The following is a 20,142-nucleotide window of genomic DNA, read 5'->3' as shown; positions in this document are numbered from 1 at the left end:
GGATCTACACAATAATGTGGAAATTTGCCCAGGCATGTCCTGCACATAAAAAGCAGGACAAATCCAATCACCGCCCATCAGTCTACTCTCGATCATCAGGAAAGTGATGGAAGGTGTCCATCAACAGTGCTACCCAGCAGCACCTGCTCAGTAATAACCTGCTCAGTGACGCCCAGTTTAGGTTCCACCAGGCCACTCAGCTCCTGACCTCATTACAGCATTGGCTCAAAAATGGACAAAAGAACTGAATTCCAATGGTGAGGTGAGAGTGACAGTCCTTGACATCAAGGCTGCATTCAACCAAGTGTGGCATCAAGGAGTCCCAGCAAAACTGGAATTAGTGGGCATCAGGGGGCAAAATCTTTGGTATTTAGAGTCATCCCTTAACACATAGGAAGACGCTCATGGTTGTTGGAGGTCAGTCATCTTAGCTCCAGGACATCTCTGCACACGTTCCTCAGAGTAGTGTCCTAGGCCCAAACATCTTCAGCTGCTCCATCAATGATCTTCCCTCCATCACCAAGTCAGAAGTGGGGGTGTTTGCCAATGATTGCTCAATGTTCAGCACCACTCATGACTCCTCAGACACTGAAGCAGCCCAAGTTCAAATGCAACAAGATCTGGACAATATCCAGGCTTGGACTGACAAGTTGCAAGTCACGCAAATGCGAGGATGTGACCATCACCAAGAAGACACAATCTAACCCCCACCCCTTGACATTCACTCCTTGATGGTCCCATCACTGAATCCTCTGCAAAGCCTGTCCACCACCTGCAAGGCACAAATCAGGAGTGTGATCGAATATTCCCCACTTACCTGGATGGGTGCGGCCCCAAAGATGCTCAACAAGCTTGACACCATCCAGGATAAAGCAGCCCGCTTACTCCGCACTAAATCTAGGAGCATCCACTCCCTCCATCACTGATGCTCAGTAGCAGCATTGTGAACTATCTACAAGATGCACTGCAGAAATTCACCAAAGATCCTCAGTCAGCACCTTCCAAACCCACAACCAATCCCATCTAGAAGGACAAGGGCAGCACAGACATGGGAACACCACCACCTGCATATTTCCCACCAAGCCACTCACCATCGTGACTTGGAAATATATCACCATTTCTTCACCATCGCTGGGTCAAAATCCTGGAATTCCCTCCCTAATGGCATTGGGGGTCAACCCACAGCAGGTGGACTGGTTCAAGAAGGCAGCTCACCCCCATCTTCTCAAGGGCAGCTGGGGATGGGCAATAAATGCTGGCCAGCCAGCGACGCCCACATCCCACAAATGAATAAATAAATAAAGAGCCCTTTCTTACATTACCCACGGGCTTATGACTAAACACCCTCTCCTCCTTTCAAAGAAACATCTGAACAAAGGTTTCCAATTCCCCAATTCTAGTTGCGAGTTTTGGGGAGTTTCTTATTATTTCCTGTATTACTCCGGATAAAGTTCAAACCATTTTACTTGCTTATATTTTGTCTCCTTCATATTCCGTCATCGTGCAGGTAACAATCCCACTCCCCAGAATTTGGATCCCAACCAAATGTGCCGTGACATGATGCAGCAACTGCTTTCCAGGGAGAAAAATATGAACAACTCTGATTCAGTGAACAAATTCCTAGCGCAATGTGATGGTGTCATTCCTGACAGGTAGGTATCAGTGCTCATAAAATGTGATGTTCATCTGCGAACAGAATCTGTGGGATTGATTGGTCACACTGTGGTTAGCACTGCTGCCTCCCAGCACCAGTTATCTCAGTTCAATTCCAGCCTTGGCTGACTGTCTGGTTGGTGCAGACTCAATGGGCCATGTGGCACTGCAGGAGTTCTGTGATTTTCAACTTGTTGCTCATCAGCTTCTATTATAGACACCGTCTAATTTTCACCTCCAATTAATGTACAATTCCAGTTTAAGTCCTGTGATTAAATTAAACATCTATGAGTATGCGTTCATGTGAATGTTGGGTGGGGGTCAGGTGCTTACCCTTTGTCACGTGTTGGGTATTTCTCTCCTTTCCCTATGTTCCTGGTTCAGACCCTGGTTCAAGATAATTTCCACCCATCAAGGTCAGGTTCCATGTTGGCAGTGGTTAGCAGGTCTGTTAACATTGCTGATGGAATGGGGGCATTTGCAATGTCACAAGAAGATGGAAGAATTTCTTTACATGTTCACCTTTTTAAAGCTCCCATTTTGTCTGTTTAACGCTCCCTGATTGATCGCACTAACCCGTGATTAAAATGGTTAGTGCCTGACACACATGCCCAGTCCCTGGGAATGCTGGCTGCCAGACTCTGAGCACCCCCAGGGCTCACAGTATGAGAAATATATCTTGCTTCATTTCATCATTTACTTAATAATCCACGGTATGTTTTCCTGGATTTATTAAAGCACTTTACAGCATTTCCCCTGGAAAATCCTACATGTGTCATCAACAAGGTCCCTCTGGTTATGAGCTTGTGGGGGTGACCCCTTTACTTTTTATTGTGGAGCCACGTACATGTTGCTCACTGCACAGATGTTGCCAGGCTGAATATTTCCAGCACTTTCTGCTTTTATTAAATTGTGTTTCTGTTGTAGTACAACACTGGAGAGAATACTCGCAGAGATAGAAATTGAAGGAGGAAATCAATCCTTCTCAACGCCAAATTACTTTGCTCACATTCAAAGAATAGAAGCTGAAAAGTTCCAAGGACTTCACTTTCCTCCATCAGATTTGGTGAGTGTTGTGTTTAGCTGGGCATTGTAAGCAATGACTATCATGTGTTGGAAACTAACACCATTTTTAGAGAAAATGTTGGGAGAGGGCTTGAGAATCTCTCAGTGTAGTTATTTTAAACTGAATTTAACCCTTCCTGTGAATTCACATTGATACTGTATTCTAGACTTATTTAATTCCATTCAATGTTTGTGAACTACCTCAGGGTCATACTTAATCCGATCCTGAGCCTCTCCAAAGGTGCTCTTGAATTTGGCATCAGGAGATACATCACAATTGTTCATAGATTTTTATTATTCACTTAGAGTTTGGATTTGAAAAAAATTGTAAATTTATGGATGAAACCAATAAAAATGGAGATTACCACAAATGATCAGAAATCTAATAATTGCAGAATAGGCATAAAGTTTACAAACAAATATCAATACGTATAAACATGTGATACACATTTTGGTTTGAAAGATAAAGACATCATCTCTTACTTGAAAAACAAGAATTTAATTTGAGTCCAGTAACAAAAGGATCTCAGCAGCAGTACACAGATAATTAGGGTGGCATGGTGGTTTGATGGATAGTACTGCTACCTCACAGCGCCATGGGCTTGGATTCGATCCCACCTTTGGGTGGCTGTCAGTGTGGAGTTTGCAGATTCTCCCCGTGTCTATGTGGGTTTCCCTCAGGTGCTCAGGTTTCCTCCCACAGTCCAAAGATATGCAGGTTGTGAGGATTGACCGTGATAGTGTCCTGGGGTGTACAGGCCAGGTGGGTTAGCCATGGGAAATGTCGGTGTTGGGTCTGGGTGAGATGCTCATTGGACGGTCGGTGGGAACTTGATGGGCCAAATGGCCTGCTCCCACAATGTAGGGATTCTATAAAAATGCAGGTTTTTAAGTTCAGAATAAAAGAATCATCGTGCTGAGTTCACATCGAGATGAATAGACTGAAAAGGAAGGAAATTATGTAAAACTTATCTCAAATCTTGGTTAGATCACTCTTGGAGTCCTGTTTACTCCGAGAGAATGTGGAACTCACTACCAGGGGGAGGAATTGTGGTGAACTGCGAGGATGGATTGAAGGGGAGGTGAAGTACTGTACGTCCATGTGGGAGAAGGGAATACAGCAAAGCTTTCCAAAGTGGGTTCGCAAATGCTCTGACAGAATGATGCAGCTTTACATTCTTCCATTTCCTCAATCTGTGGGTGTGGCCTTAATGAGGCGTGGCTCCTGCAGCACTGACCTTGGCCAACCTTACACACTGTTTGAAAACCATGAGATTTCCTCAAACCTCTCTGACCCATACCTCTTGTTCTTACAGTCCCACATGCCTCCATTCTTCAACGTTTCCCCCTTCTTTTAAAAGTCTTTGCCCTCCCCCTGCTCTATCGGTCTTCCCCAGCTCCACTGGCCCTGACATCTCCCATTCTCACTGAATGGCCACAACAACTTTTTAGCCTTGTACAGGTGCCCTGGGTGGGAAAGGTTCAGAACCCTGGAACACAGGGTAAGTCTATTAGAGTTAGATATTGAAATCCCCGAATCCCCTTTCGGGAATAAAATCTGCTGTGTTTACCTGGTCTGCACTACATGTGACTCTTGTACAGGGCCGTGGTGAGGCCATACCGAGAATATTGTTGCAGTTTTGGTCTCCTTTTCTGAGGAAGGATACACTTGCCCTCGAGGGAGTGCAGTGAAGGTTTACCAGGCTGATTGCAGGGATGGCGGGACTGACACATGAGGAGAGATTGACGAGGTTAGGATGGTTTTTGCTGGAGTTCAGATGAGTGAGTGGGGAATCTCATAGAAACATAAAATTCTAACAGGACGAGACAGGGTAGATACAGAAGGATGTTCCTGATGGTGGGTGTGTCCAGAACAGGGATCACAGTCTGACGATTCAGGGTAGACCATTAAGGATGGAGATGAGGAGACATTTCTTCACCCAGACAGTGGTGAGCCTGTGGAATTCACTACCACAGGAAGTGGTTGATGACAAAATGTTGAATGTATTCAAGAGGTGATGAGATATAGTACTTGGGGTGAATGGGGTCAAAGGTAATGGGGAGAAAGCAGGATTAGGCTATTGAGTTGGACAATCAGCCATGATGGTGATGAAGGGCAGAGCAGACTCAAAGGGCAGAATGGCCTCCTCTTGCTTCTATCTTCATTGTTAGCTGCCCTCTGAAACAGCCTGGCAATCCTCGAAGACACAAAATCATCTGTCCATGACGGTATTGATGAGGGTGACCACTGCAGAGTCCCAAGTACCAATTTGTACCTCACACTGAAATTACCTTTTTTGGTGACAAGGTGAAAGGCAGCAGTGACTGAATAATAAGAGAGACAATGGTACAAGGCAAAAGAAGAATAGGTCCAGTCAAGGATAGTAGTGGGAAGTTGCATGTGGAGGCTGAAGAGATTGGGGAGACACTGAATGAATACTTTTCGTCAGTATTCACTCAGGAACAGGACATTGTTGCCGATGTGAATACTGAGTCACAATTAAGTAGAATGAATGGCTTTGAGGTATGTAGGGAAAAGGTGTTGGAAATTCTGGAAAGGGTGAAAATAGATAAGTCCCCTGGGCCTGATGGCATTTATCCTAGGATTCTCTGGGAAGCAAGGGAGGAGATTGCAGAGCCATTGGCCTTGATTTTTATGTCCTCGTTGTCTACAGGAGTAGTGCCAGAAGACTGGAGGATAGCAAATGTGGTTCCCTTGTTCAAGAAGGGGAGTAGGGATAACCCTAGTAACTATAGGCCGGTGAGTCTCACTTCTGTTGTGGACAAAGTCTTAGAGAGAATTGTACAGGATAGGTTTTATGAACATCTGGATAGGAATAATGTGATCAAGGATAGTCAGCATGGTTTTGTGAAGGGCAGGTCGTGCCTCACAAACCTTATTGAATTCTTTGAGAAGGTGACTAAGGAGGTGGATGATGGGAAAGCGGTAGATGTGGTCTGTATGGATTTTAGTAAGGTGTTTGATAAGGTTCCCCATGGTAGGCTACTTCAAAAAATACGGAGGTATGGCATTGAGGGTGAGTTGGAGGTTTGGATTAGGAATTGGCTGGCTGGAAGAAGACAGAGGGTAGTAGTTGGTGGTAAAGGTTCATCTTGGAATGCAGTTCCTAGCGGTGTTCAGCAAGGATCTGTTTTGGGACCATTACTTTTAGATTAGATTAGATTTCTTACAGTGTGGAAACAGGCCCTTCGGCTAAACAAGTCCACACCGCCCCGCCAAAGCGCAACCCACCCATTCCCCTACATTTACCCCTTACCTAACACTACGGGCAATTTAGCATGGCCAATTCACCTGACCTGCACATCTTTGGACAGTGGGAGGAAACCAGAGCACCCGGAGGAAACCCACGCAGACACGGGGAGAACGTGCAAACTCCACACAGTCAGTCGCCTGAGTCGGGAATTGAACCCGGGTCTCTGGCGCTGTGAGGCAGCAGTGCTAACCACTGTGCCACCATGCCGCTGTTTGTCATTTTTATAAATGACCTGGAGGAGGGGCTAGAAGGTTGGGTGAGCAAGTTTGCAGATGATACGAAAGTTGGACGAGTTGTTGACAGTGAGGAAGGATGTGGCAGGTTACAGCGGGATATAGATAAGCTGCAGAACTGGGCAGAAAGGTGGCAAATGGAGTTCAATGTAGCTAAGTGTGAGGTGATTCACTTTGGTAAGAGTAACAAAAAGATGGGGTACTGGGCTAATGGTTGGATACTTGGTAGTGTGGATGAGCAGAGGGATCTTGGTGTCCATGTACACAGATCTTTGAAAGTTGCCACCCAGGTAAATAGTGCGGTGAAGAAGGCATATGGCGTACTGGCTTTTATTGGTGGAGGAATTGAGTTCCGGAGTCCTGAGATCATGTTGCAGTTGTATAAGACTCTAGTGCGGCCGCACCTGGAGTATCGTGTGCAGTTTTGGTCGCCATAGTATAGGAAGGATGTGGAGGCACTGGAATGGGTGCAAGGAGGTTTACCAGGATGTTGCCTGGTATGGTAGGAAGATCGTATGAGGAAAGGCTGAGGCACTTGGGGTTGTTTTCATTGGAGAAAAGAAGGTTTAGGGGTGACTTGATAGGGGTGTACAAGATGATTAGGGGTTTAGATAGGGTTGACCATGAGAATCTTTTTGCATGTATGGAGTCAGCTATTATGAGGGGGCATAGCTTTAAATTAAGGGGGGGTAGGTATAGGACAGATGTTAGGGGTAGGTTCTTTACTCAGCGAATCGTGAATTCATGGAATGCCCTGCCAGTAGCAGTGGTGGACTCTCCCTATTTATGGGCATTTAAGCAGCATTCGATAGGCATATGGAGAATAGTGGGCTAGTATAGGTTAGGTGGGCTTGGATCGGTGCAACATCGAGGGCCGAAGGGCCTGTACTGCGCTGTATTCTTCAACGTTCTAAGATGAGAATGGAACAAACAAAGAAACAAAAGATGAGTCTCGACCAGGAGTACAGATGGGAAATGGCAGAATCCTCACCAACAGCTGCTGTGTGAAAAGACAGGGAGAATCCTTTTGCCTGGCCCCATCACAGATCTTCCCATTCTCCTGCCCGTGTTGCTTAAAACCCGTTGTATCTCTGACTTTGTTTAGAATTCTGACAAAAGGTTTCCAACCTAAAATGTAACTCCACTTCTCTCTCCACAGATGCTGCCTGACCTGTTGTGTATTTCCAGCATTTCCTCTTATTACTTTTGATTTCCAGCATCCAGATTTGTTTGCTTTGTACTGTATCCCAGGTAGATCTCCATCCGAACCTAATGGATTGCTGCAGTTATTGTTACAACTCTCAGCAGGACACTGGCAGACAACTAACAGCTTACTTTAATATGGTCGCTCCTATCAGTGAATAACCCAGAGAGGAAGTGACTGTATTTACAGGGGAAGGGAAGCTGATTCTCAAGGAAGAGGCCAGTTACCTCCCAGAATTCCATAAGGCCATAAGAAATGGGAACAGGAGGAGGCTGTTTGGCCCCTCGAGGCTCCTCTGCCATTCAATAGAATAACAGCTGAGCCGACATTCCCCATGGCCACTTTCCACATAATCCCTGACGCCCCCACTGATCCAAGAATCTAACTATCTCCGACTTCAATATACACAAGGATTCTGTCCCCCAGCTCTCTGTGGCAAGGAGTTCCAAAGATTCTTAACCCTCTGAGAGAAGACATTTCTCCTCATCTCTGTCTTAAATTGGCTCCCCTTTATTCTGAGACTATGCTTGCTGGTCCTAGACTCTCCCATGAGGTGAAATACTCTCTCAGCATTTACACTGTCAAGCCCCTAAAGTGTTTTCTAGTGACCCTTCTCTGAACTGCCTCAGATTACATTGGAATGTAATCTTTCCTTAAATAAGGGGACCAAAATACTACAGATGTGGTCTCACGAGCACCTTGTTCAGTTGCAGTAAGACTTCCCTACTCTTATATTTCAACTCCATTGAAATCAGGGCCAACATTGTATTAGACTTCCTGATTACCTGCTGCACCTGTGAGTGGGCTTGTTGTGTTTTGTGCACAAGTTTCCCCAAGTCCCCTTGTGTTGCAGCTTTCTGCAGGGTTTCTCCATTTAAATGATACTGTTTTGGTTTCCCTTCCAAAATGAACAGCTTTGCATTTTCTCACATTATGCTCCATTTACCAACTTTGTGCCCACTCACTGAACCGATCAGTATTTCTGTATAAACTGTTGATCTCCCTCTGACAGGCTGCCTTTCCACCTATTTTCCTTCAGCATATTGTTCCTGATATTTCAGAGTACAGACTGTGATAAAGGCTCCCAATATGCTATTATCAGGGATCTTGGACTCTCAAGGTAAATGGATTTTCAGTTCTGTGAAAAATTTTCTGTGAAGCATTGGATCAAAACTACCTTTCCATGAAATGATGTGCTTAAGCTGAACACCCAAGCATGTCACCTGATGGAAAGACTGTTGGACAATGTTTCTTTGTTTCTTTTTCCCCCCATTGGATGTGGGTGTCACTGACTGGGTCAGCATTTATTGCCCATCCCGAGTTGCCCATGAAAAGGTGGTGGTGAGATGCCTTCTTGAACTGCTGCAGTCCATGTGTTGTAGGTAGACCCACAATGGTATTGGGAGGGAGCTCCAGGATTTTGACCCAGTGATAATGAGGTAATGGTGAAATACTTCCAAGTTGGAAAGGTGAGCCACTTGGAGTGTTAACCAATTTAAGATTCATGACAGACTGAGAGACAGTTGGAGAGAGGGTAGGGAGAGGTTTGAAAGAAAAGAATACATACCAGTAAAAGAGCAGTTTAATTTTGACAGTCCCCAGACCATCAGAGCGAACAAGATGTCATAAGCTGTTTCAGCAGTACAGGTAGACAGAGCAGAAAAAAACCCTTAGCATTTCTTAGTCTGTCAGTGTCTGGGTATCTCAGAAAAGGCAGTAATGGGGAGAAAAGATCACAGGTGAATGTGTAAATGTCACCCTGGTGAGCTTGTCAGTTGAGTAAGAAATTGACCGGAGCGACAGTTCACAGGGGGTTAAGTGTGTGTGAGAGACACTGTCGTGGAAATGGGTTCATGGGTCTTTTTGCTGTTTATGATCGAATACTTCCAAAACGTCTCACTTATATCATGCTGTTGGTTATTCCAGTTTGTATGCTAAACTTCTGCTCTTAGTTAAAAGAATATAAGAAACCTCTTATGAATATGTTCAGTGACTGACCACCATGGCACCCAAACTGGAAAAATAAACTTTACAGTCAATCAAGTCAGGTTTCCCTCTGGAATCTAACTGGTTCAGTATTATCCCCAGCTGGGCTCATGATAAACAATTGATTTACCTTGTTTCATTCAAACAGATTCAGCAGCAAAATATCTCAAGCTTAGCCCGAAAGGTTGAAATTGAATTGCCTCCAACTCTTCTGGACCAGGTTAAGGAACAGCCAAATGTTCTGATCTCGAGAGTCATTTTTGTTATCTATGGAAATACAAACCTTTTCCAGGTAACGTAGTCAGAATCAACATTGAAGTATAATGCAAGTTAATTCATTTGGAAAATAGCAATAGGACAATATTATATCAAGTAATCGCTACATTTATGAAGTTAACACCGTGAAATGTAGTGCTGTGCCTCGGAGTGGGATGCAAGAAAGGACAGCAGGTTTATGCTCATACACGCTGCTTCATACTCTCATGGTCAACATTTTCCAACAAGAGAGAGAGAAATGTCCCAGTGATTGTATTGTACCGTGTCATGTGATGGGGCTGCTATACCGAGTAGCTGGAGTTTTGTGGAAGCAGCAGGAACTGGGTGAGGGTCTGGCCTCACTGGGTTCTGCATGAGCACAAGGTGCAGTATCTGGAATTTTGGTCTGAGTCCCAGTCCCCAGGGACTGCTGGGTGATATGGCTGTGGTGCATTGAGCAGAGTGTGGTGAGAGTGGTGTGGTTCGGGGGAAATGTCCTTTTGAAGATACATTCACTGACCTCGACCACCAGTGTAAGCTCACTGACATACTTGTGGCACTGCTTCAGACACAAGACCCACACTTGAAAACAGGAGAGAACACAGCTTCAGCACTCACTCTGTCACTCAAAGGAAAAGCTCCCAAATTACATCAATCATTTAGACTGTGACTTAACTGTATTTTGCCTCTGGTATGGGGGGCTTGTGTTCCTGTACGAACATCGCATTTGACCCTTCAATTTACAAAACTCGTTAAGTATTTTTTAGTTCTGGGCTGTATTGAAGTTATAGCAGGAGAACACTGGGTTTGAGAGCATAAACTGCTCAGAAGGACAGTGATGTCAACCCTAGCTATGCATCTCATTAATTTTGTACATTTCGACTAAGTCTCCCCTCAGCTTCTGCGCTCCGAGTTTTACTCACCTCTCCTTATAGCTTATACCCTCTCATCCAGGCAGCATCCTTGTAAACTCTTCTTTCTGAAGCCTCCAATCCTTCCTTTGGACTGACGACCAGAAATGAACACAAAATCCTACGTGTGGCCTAATCAATGTCTTACATCGCTGTATCATGACCCCCTGACTCTTGAACACAATTCTCCAAACAATTTTCTGAAATAAAGGCACAACATTAGTCCTCTGGCAACTCACCTGTGGTGACAGATGAGTCAAATATTTCTGAATGGGCTCCACAATTTCTTCCGTCACTTCCCACAGCATTCTGGGATACACTTGATCAGGTCCTGGAGATTTATTTAACGGTATGTATTCTCAGACATTCAACACTTCCTCTTCTGCAATGTGAACTGTTTTCAACATATCAATATTTATTTACCCAGAGTTCCCTAGCCACCATCTTTTTTTTCCACAGTAAAAAATTGACACGTAGTATTTATTTTGTATCTCTCCCATCTCCTAACACAGAGAGAACCTCATTGATCTGTAAGGGACCCGATTCTCTCTCGAGCTCCTCTTTTACTGTTCATGTTTTTAGAGAATCCTGAACCTTATCTACCAAGGCTCTCATATCCCCTCCCTGACTTCCTGATCTCCCTCTTCAGAATGCTCCTACCCTCTTTATACTCTTCATAAGAATCATTTGATCCCAGTTGTCTACATCTCACGTGTAATGCTTTTGTATTCTTGACGAGAACCCCAATCCCTTCATCCATCCATTGTTCTCTCAAAGGGTCATGAATCTATGGGATTCTCTATTCCAGAATGCAGTGGACATGGGAGACTGAATACATTTGAGGAGGAGAGAAACAGATGTTTAATTAATGCTGGGTTAGAGGGTTATGGGGAGAGGGCAGGATAGTGGAGTTGAGGCAGAGATTAAATCAGCAATGATCAGTTGAACGGCAAAATCGGTTTGAGGGGCTGAGTTACCTACTCCTGCTCCTAGTTAATAGGTTTACTGTTTATCACTGGTGTTTTGTCTGCTTCCTCTTGTGTGAAAATGGACACAAAGCACTCAGTATATTGATCCATCATTAGCTTGGTGTTTCTTCCAGAATACCAGTCTCCAGCAAATAAAAAAAAACAAAGGAACCAACAAGAACAATACTTTCAGTTTTTGTTTATTTCATCTTTTGCATCACTTTGACTTTTCAAACATTAGTTGTCCTTATATGCTCCATTTTCATTCAGTAATTTTCTACTCTGGCCAGTTCATACTCCCCAATTCTCCCAATCTCTCATATCCCGGGAAGTACTCTGTGATTGTAAAAGAATTGGGCAGTGTGGGTTGGAACAGCTTTCACGAGCTGGGAAAATAGCTGACATTGGGAGACCTGGAGTAAATACTGAAATGGAAGTGAAGGTGCTACAAACATCGGAAAATCCATGGATTGCAAAACCATTTCCAGTTTTAACTTGATGTCAGGTAAACTGGAACATCGGCAGTCACAGACAAAGTGTTCCTTTCCAGGGCAGAGATCAGGAGATTACTTCCATCCACACCACATGAACTTTTCTATTTCCAATATTCAGCGCCCCGGATGAACAGCCTCTCATTACAGGAAGAGATTCTGACTTCAAATGTCGGATCATAAACAATGTGTTCAAAGTTGTAAAGAACAAAAGAGGATTCAGTTTTAATCAGCCTTTTGGAATGTTTTTAGATGACTTACAGTGTGGAAACAGGCCCTTCGGCCCAACAAGTCCATACCGACCCGCTGAAGCACACCCACCCAGACCCATTCCCCTATATTTACCGCTGCACCTAACACTGTGGGCAATTTAGCATAGCCAATTCACCTGGCCTGCACGTTTTTGGACTGTGAGAGGAAACCGGAGCACCCGGAGGAAACCCACGCAGACACAGGGAGAATGTGCAAACTCCACACAGTCAGTCGCCTGAGGTGGGAATTGAACCTGGGTCTCAGGCACTGTGAGGCAGCAGTGCTAACCACTGTGCCACCGTGCTGCCCATATGTTGGTGAAGACATTCCGACCAATGAATCCAAACATGTTTCTGCAAAACTAAGCTGCCTCTGTCTTGTTTGGGTGGGCAGTTTCATGCTGGCTGCACACTCATACCGTTCACAAATGCTTCTTATTTTGCCTCACTTACTGAAATACCAATAAGGCCAAGTCTCTGCAAAAAGGTTTGTACATACGAATTTATTCAAATTTAATCCTGTTTAAAATACACAGTCCCATCTGTAAAAAGTATCCACAGTCCTTAAGTATACATTACTCTTGCTGTCCTTTGTCTCCAGAGTGACAATAACAGCACTGTGTTAAACAATCTAGTAAGTGGAATCGAAGTGGTCAATGTCACCATTGAAAACCTCACCGACCCAGTGACCATTGTCTTCCAGAACACAACCTTGCCGGTAAGGGAAAACACAAACACTCATTCATTCATCGCTGTGCAACTGAACAAATAAATTATTTAAGTAAATGAGAGCCCTTTATGATGTAAATCAATTCCATTTTAGACTAACTCAAGTGGAAAATGTGCCTTTTGGGATTTCAGAAAAGGTGAGTTAACATTTGATAAAACAAACTTTGTTAGCTCTAGAATTGAGGAGTAATGGCTCACCTCTGATTTTCTAACTTTTCATTGTAGGGAGCACAAGTCATGGCATCTGGAGTGAGTCTGGCTGTACGACAGAAAGTCAGCTTCACTACATCACCTGCAAGTGCAACCACTTGACCTCTTTCGCTGTGTTACTGGTACGAATGATCCAATCAAATACTGTGTTTTATTCTGGATGGATTGCAGTAGGAACAATAAATCTCCAGCATGCTGTGATCAATCTGTCCTCTCATTGTGGTTTGAATACAATTTCATTGTGGAATGAAAGGGAAGCAGAGAGACATAGATCATTGAAAGCACAGATGGGGACCATTCTGTCCATCACGTCTGTGCATACTGAGAGGGATCTATCCAAAATCAATCCCACTTTCCAGTAGCAGCTGTGTAAATTACAACAATTTACGTGCATATCCAATTTTCATTTTTGAACATAATTAGGGTTTGACTCCATTACACTTTTCGGTTGCGAGTTCCAGATCCCTATCTTCTCCTCAACTACCCTCTATTCATACACAAATTAATCAAAATTTCTACCCCATGGGTAATGATCTCTCTGCCAAGGGAAACAGGCTTACTCTGCCTCAAGCGCCTATTGCATTGTCCATCTCAATTAAATTTCTCCTCAACCTTCCCTGTTTTAAAAAAGCCTGGTCTCTCCAATCTGTCCTTGTGTTCTTTATTCCTGGTGATATCTTTGTCAATCTCTGTGTACATTTCCTCTGTGATCAAATCCTTCCAGTAACCCTGTAAATGGTGTTGTGTGCAGGACTCCACCAGTGGCTGACCTAGATTGAGCTGAAGCTCTCTGCTGCTATATTTTACCCCTTGGTTAATCAACAATCCCATTGGCCTTCTTTGTAGCTGATCGACCTAATTTGTAACCTCAGGGAACATGTGCTCCACAGTCTCTCTATTCCTTCACACCGCTCAGTATTCCACCATTTATCGTTTCTTCCCTCACCCATTTGCCCCCTTCCAATTCCCTACTTACATTTCTCTCCATCGCGTTTTCTCCCAGCTCAGTGGTTATCTCTCTGATGCCTGAAGATTTCTTCCTCACTAGCCATTTTTATAACATCTGCAAACTGAATCCTGTCCCAACATCATTGATACCTGCCAAGTAAAGTAAGGGACAGAGCCTTCCACAACCCCACTGAAACAGCCTCCCAATCACAAAAGCAGTGTTGCCCATTGCCCTTTGCTTCCTATCATTGAACAGCTCAGGTTCAATTTGTCCCGTGCTCTTGGATCCTGTGGGTTCTTGCTTTTCTGCCCAGTCTCCCATATCATTCTTTCCCCTTAGAGTGGTCCCTCGCTGACCCAGATAACAGGGAGGCAACATATCATCCTGGTGTCTGTGGCTGCAGTAATGTATGTTTATTCCCTTAAGTAGTGGTTGCACTTCCACTGTCATCATTCGGAATTTTATCGGTGTTTCCCTAAACAGAGTCACCAAGGTGCTCACAGTTTGGCATTGCCATCACCAGTTCACAAACCCACCTCCAATCAAAGAGAAAGATGCATTGGGACTCCTACCTGGTTCTCTTTAGGCAGTCATTCATTCCCTTTCTGCTCGGGGATTATTAAGCTGCAGCATGTCAGCTCCTGCTCACGATCTGAAGCTCAAGCTGCTCCAGACGGTGATAATTCCTGTGTACGTGATTGTCCTGCACAAGAGAGCTCCTGTGGTACAGTGGGTAGTGTCCCTACCCCTGAGGCAGGAGGCTTGAGTTCAAGTCCTCCCTGCTCCAGAGGAGTGACATCACAATTCTGAACAGGTTCATTAGAAAATACCTTGTCCAACATGAGAAGCTTCCTGGATTGCTACGTGCTACAGGGTGTGTACTCAACACAACTGAGGTGCCCCACCATGTCCTTTTTCATTGCACAGCGTATGAACTTACCAGAAAGACAGAGGGTTGTGCCTTATTTGAAAAATAGTCCCAGCTACTTGGGATCTGCTCCTCCCCTTGTGCTGATATCACACTATTCTTTTATATTCCCACTGCTCCCATTCCCTTCCCTCCAGGCTTTCCATTTCAACTTCATTTGTTTCGACCTGATTTCTTGATCACAATGAAGTTATCAGTAACTGAACTGAAACATTTCCCTGTGAATCGCTGATCTGCCTTGCTCTGTGATGCCACTTTGTTATTTGTTTCATGCTGTGTCCTTCAGCTCCTTTTGCTGTTACTCTGCTACACTGCCATTGAAATCACTGCAATTACTCCTGTGACCCACCTCACTCACCTGACTCTCTCCATCCTTGTGGGATCAGACATTGTCATTGATGAGCCGAGGAAAGAGGCAAGTTGGCAATAGTCAAGGTCGAGGCATTTCAAGCTCAAATGATCCAAGGGCAGGCTGTTTTCTCCCAGAACCCCTTGCCAACCCAGCGCCAAAAATAAAACACACCACAAATGTTGATGTCTGCAAATACATCAGGCAAGAGAGAATCCCAAAGCAAAGTCTCGATGCCCAGTGCACATTTCTCTCACACATAACAGGCCACTGTGAGCTATCATTTTTCCGACAGTCCAACATGTCATGATCATTGATCCAGATGAGATTGGAAATGTGTCATCCATGACACAGCAGACCCAATTGTTGGAGTTGTTTGTCACCTTTGCAGAAATCGTGGTTTCTGAGGGTTCGTTTTGAATTGCTGCATGTCCATTTTGGTTTGACTGTCTCTTTCTCCAGTGTATGAAATGTCCTTAATTTAGGCGGCATTTGATGTAGATTTAACAGAATAGAACAGAGACAATTAATTAAAAAGGACTTCAACAATCCTGGTTTCTAATCCTCCGCTGTTTTGTCCAGCTGCTCCATTTTGATTGACAGATATTTCTCTGATCCTTTAGACCTCGGTTTCTTCTGCACATTGAATGGGAGCTGGGTGGGAGCTGGAGTTTTAAGGAACATTCAGAATAGTTGGTTGAGGCTGAACTGCCTCAATTCTGATGTGAAAAGAAAACAGGGTCACCCACTGGCAACAAAGCTGGTTTGACAGACTCTGCAAGATGGCACAATCCACATACATCTCCACCTGCTCACAGCCATGGGACACTGTCTTCTGGGAGCTAAAGGCAGCGTGGATTACAAGGGCACCTGCAACCACTGTGCAGCTGAAGGCTGGTACAGCCAGTATTGGAAATTTCCCTCTGCACCAGTGAGGCATGTTGTACTGGAGACTGGACTTCTTTAGTCTTGTCCATATTTCATGTTTCCTTTCATTTTCCTTTTTCGTGTTATTCCTTCAACCTCTCCTCTGTCAGCCTTGAGTTAAGGTATGAATTGGTGGAAGTGCCTTTAGAACATTTCTAACGGCTTTCAGGATTTTTGTGATCAGCCCTTAAATATGGTGGACCTGTGGCTAGATCCCTGATGGTGCTTTGATGTAATAACATTTAGAATTTTCTTTCTCAAAGGATTATCACAGTGACGTTGCCTCAGATGTTACTTCATCGACACGGTCTGTTGCATTGATTATTGTTGGCGCTTTTATCATTTTCATAGTGATTACAGTTCACTGCTATGAGACAATCAGGTAAGAAAATCTGCTCTCAAGGCTGTCATTCTCCTTTTGAAGTGTATTTCTGCTGCAAACCCATTCTGTTTTACATTTACACATTGTTCATTCTGAATTGTTATTTCTTTCAATCAATTACAGGCTACATGCACATACGCTAATACAAACTGATTGGATCAAGTGACTAGTTTCCATGTTTTACTTTGATTTTAGTGTATGCTTTGATTATTTGATTTCCTTCACACAATGAACAGTATATTCCCAAACCCAAAGCAATAATCAGCTATTAATAACCCTTTGACGAGGAGAAGGGACAATGTTGAATCAAATGTTGCTGTCTTGAATTGCCAACAACTCCTGAACGTCACTGTGACCATTCCAATGTGATGGTCCATGTTGCAAAACTTGCAATCCCAGCCTGAAATTCTTTGTATTCTTTGATGTGGGCAGATGGAAAACTGCAGGCTGGTTAGAAGTAATTAGAATATGGATTCACAGCGTGTATGAGGGGAAAATCCATACAGGATGTTCGCACCTGCACACTGAAAGAATCTAAAACATTAATCTTTAGGTTTATTTATCAGATTGTTCATTTATTCATGAAAGCTCCTCTCATGGACTTGTCTTCCGAGTCTTAGCTTTTCGTAGGAGCTGATGCTTGACTTTACCCCCCTCCTGGGAGGGACTTCAATCAGTTCACCCGTGACCAATAGTACTGACTATTTTGAATTTATGATGATGTGTCAAGTGAAATGTTGCCTTTGTTAAAGTGTTTTTAGTTTGAAATTGTGGAAAATCAGTGGTTGTAGTTTCAAGTTTCATTCTGGAGACTTGAGCACCTGATCGAGGCTGGTACCTCAGTGAAGTGTAAATGAAGTGCTGCAGTGGCAGAGGGGCTGTCTTTCAGATGAAGCATTAAATCAAAGGCCTCGCTGCCCTCTCAGGTGGATGGAAAAGATCCCCTGGGCCTCTACTGAAACACAGCTGGGGAGCTAGACCAAAGTGGGTTATACTCTTGTACTTGGGTATCTGTGAGGCCCATTACCAACCCCATTGCTGCCTTGAGACAAGGCAGGGTCTGTTAATGTGAAGAGTGCTGCACTTGCTGGAATTCCCAGCTCACCTCTGACACAGCCTCAAACCTGCCACAATGTCCAGGATGTAGCCTGAAGGTGTAGGCCTGTTCCCTCACAATCAGGATTTCAGATTAAACTCAACTCTGGACAAACAATCTAAATTCCTGTCTCTCACAGATTAACCCAACTTGTTCCCTCCCAATTGTTGTTTTTATTGTCAGAAACCTGTATCTTAAAGTCATTATGAGTAAAGGTGTGTCAGTATTTCAAGGTCATGTCAAGGTCAAGCGAATGAAGACAATTGGCTCTGAAATATCCTGTCAGTGGTTTGCTCCTTTTGAATATTTATATTCTCTTTCTTCAACAGCAGGATGATGTGGCCTTCAGGAAAACCTACAGGACGTTCCCGGTTCTAAGCAATTTGAACAGAATGATCCTGGCTTTTCCTCTCGGGCTGAAAATGTGTTGCTGGAAAAGCGCAGCAGGTCAGGCAGCATCCAAGGAACAGGAGAATCGACGTTTCGGGCATAAGCCCTTCCTGAAAAAGTGGGTTGGGAAGGACCATGGTATTAAACAAGACCGTTAATATTTAAATCGCTGCACAGTGAACCTGACAGCTCTGTGCTAACAGACTGTTGAGATATACCAAGATAACATTTATGCCCGAAACGTCGATTCTCCTGTTCCTTGGATGCTGCCTGACCTGCTGCGCTTTTCCAGCAACACATTTTCAGCTCTGATCTCCAGCATCTGCAGTCCTCACTTTCTCCTCGAAGATTTTACCTCTCGAGTGCCATTACATTCTGTGGCTGGAATACTTTTTAAATAGCTGAAGAATTTCCAAAGTTTCTGCTAATGAAGAGACACTAACATAACCTTGTAACTAGAGCTGGTAATTTCTATGTCATACTACATCATGACTGCTTGGAACAAACCTCCAGAATATCTTCTTCCAGTGACAGGTTTGTCTCTGAAGCCAGTCTTCCTTTGTTAAATTGTTTATCGCTGTCAATGGATTCCAATCTCACCTTAATGACTGCTCAGCTTGGAGTGTGGGTGAAGAAAGAGGAGGAAATAAATCATTCCTCGATCTTAGTGTTACACTGCACCAAACTGTTTCGAAAAATGGTGAGAGCTCGTTCTCAGTCTTGAACCAGGAGTGCACACTCCTTCCTATTCACTGTCTCGGTGTTCTGCTTTCAGGATGTATGTCTGTCCAGCTCAAACAGCATTGCTGAAACCCAAGGAGCAAACTGCTGTGATTCTGAAATGGGCAGCTGACAGGCTCCATGGCTTTCCACAATGAGATAAGGACAATGGGAAACGTGGATGGTGTATGTCATTCATGATGCAAACCAGTGAAACACAATGCTATCCCTGTCTGTCAAACCTGGCTGAGGTATTTTACAAAGCTAATAATAAAGCACATGGCGAGAAGGCAGAATGTAAAGTTTTGGTGCTCCCCACTTATTGTCCTCTGTCTTTATTTCGGGTCATGATTTGGAGATGCCGGTTTTGGACTGGGGTGTACAAAGTTAAAAATCACACAACACCAGGTTATAGTCCGACAGGTGATTATCACCTGATGAAGGAGCGTCGCTGCGAAAGCTCGTGTGCTTCCAATTAAACCTGTCGGACGAGAACCTGGTGTTGTGTGATTTTTAACTTTATTTCGGGTGAATGTGAAGAATGTTTTGCTTTGCTTACATTCTGCTTCTGGGATATTTTGGGCCGATTTACAAACCAGCCTCGAGAACCCTAATCCAGATGAACTCCACAACCAAACCCCAAGCCCCAACAGAATTGCTTTGGTGTTGTTATATTTGAATTCAAATGATTTAATTGGTCAGGAGGTGAGTTCATGAGGTACCAAGTGTTTCCAGGAGATGGGAGCTGTCAGGTTGGTGTCCATGCCAAAGACAGGTGGCAGCCATGTTGGGGATTGCTGCTGCTTTGAAGAGAATAGACTGAAGGGAATAGAGAATACCTGAGATGGCTGGCAGAGTCAATGGGTCTAGACAGTGCTGTGAAAGGGAAATGGAAATTTAATGCTTTCACCGTAGCAAGTGGGTTGGGAAGGAACATGTTATTAAACAAGACCGTTAATATTTAAATCATTGTACAGTGAACCTGACAGCTCTGTGCTAACAGACTGTTGAGATACACCAAGATAACATTTAAATGTCAGTTCTGCAATGGCCAGGTACCTGAGCCAGCTCTTTGTGGCACAAAGGGACCATTAATTATTGCCGAGTGGCATTTCTTTCCCTTCCCCCACTGGCCCCATGCAAATTGCAAACTGTCACAGAGACCCTGGG

At 44.1% G+C, this 20,142-nt stretch overlaps 2 protein-coding genes across 2 annotated transcripts in view; both read left to right on the top strand.

The window, feature by feature from the left end:
* LOC122545421 (adhesion G protein-coupled receptor G2-like) overlaps window positions 1-20,142 on the top strand; it is a 172,387-nt gene that overhangs the window by 9,524 nt on the left and 142,721 nt on the right. The gene's annotated exons all lie outside the window — the stretch shown is intronic.
* On the top strand, window positions 1,546-18,304 carry LOC122544868 (adhesion G protein-coupled receptor G1-like). Its single transcript, XM_087996005.1, has 8 exons — window positions 1,546-1,652; window positions 2,581-2,719; window positions 9,565-9,708; window positions 12,894-13,010; window positions 13,116-13,158; window positions 13,247-13,353; window positions 16,648-16,766; window positions 18,192-18,304. Exons 1-8 carry the CDS (start codon window positions 1,546-1,548, stop codon window positions 18,238-18,240), a joined length of 825 nt encoding a protein of 274 aa, XP_087852131.1. The 3' UTR covers window positions 18,241-18,304.

This window comes from Chiloscyllium plagiosum, unplaced genomic scaffold (genome assembly GCF_037043375.1).
Source record: "Chiloscyllium plagiosum isolate Xiang-an unplaced genomic scaffold, Cpla_swu_hap1 HiC_scaffold_17, whole genome shotgun sequence".
NCBI classification, from domain to species: Eukaryota; Metazoa; Chordata; class Chondrichthyes; order Orectolobiformes; family Hemiscylliidae; genus Chiloscyllium; species Chiloscyllium plagiosum.
The sequence above is the reverse complement of the archived record's forward strand: the minus strand, read 5'-3'. Positions and strand labels throughout refer to the sequence as shown.

What these genes read in the sequence shown, in the direction of transcription:
- LOC122544868 (XM_087996005.1), top strand. Translation starts at nt 1,546, where the DNA reads ATGTGCCGTGACATGATGCAGCAACTGCTTTCCAGGGAGAAAAATATG. An exon ending in CTTTTGGGATTTCAGAAAAG is followed by an intron (nt 13,159 to 13,246) that starts GTGAGTTAACAT and finishes TTTTCATTGTAG; the next exon opens with GGAGCACAAGTCATGGCATC. An exon ending in CCTCTTTCGCTGTGTTACTG is followed by an intron (nt 13,354 to 16,647) that starts GTACGAATGATC and finishes TCTTTCTCAAAG; the next exon opens with GATTATCACAGTGACGTTGC.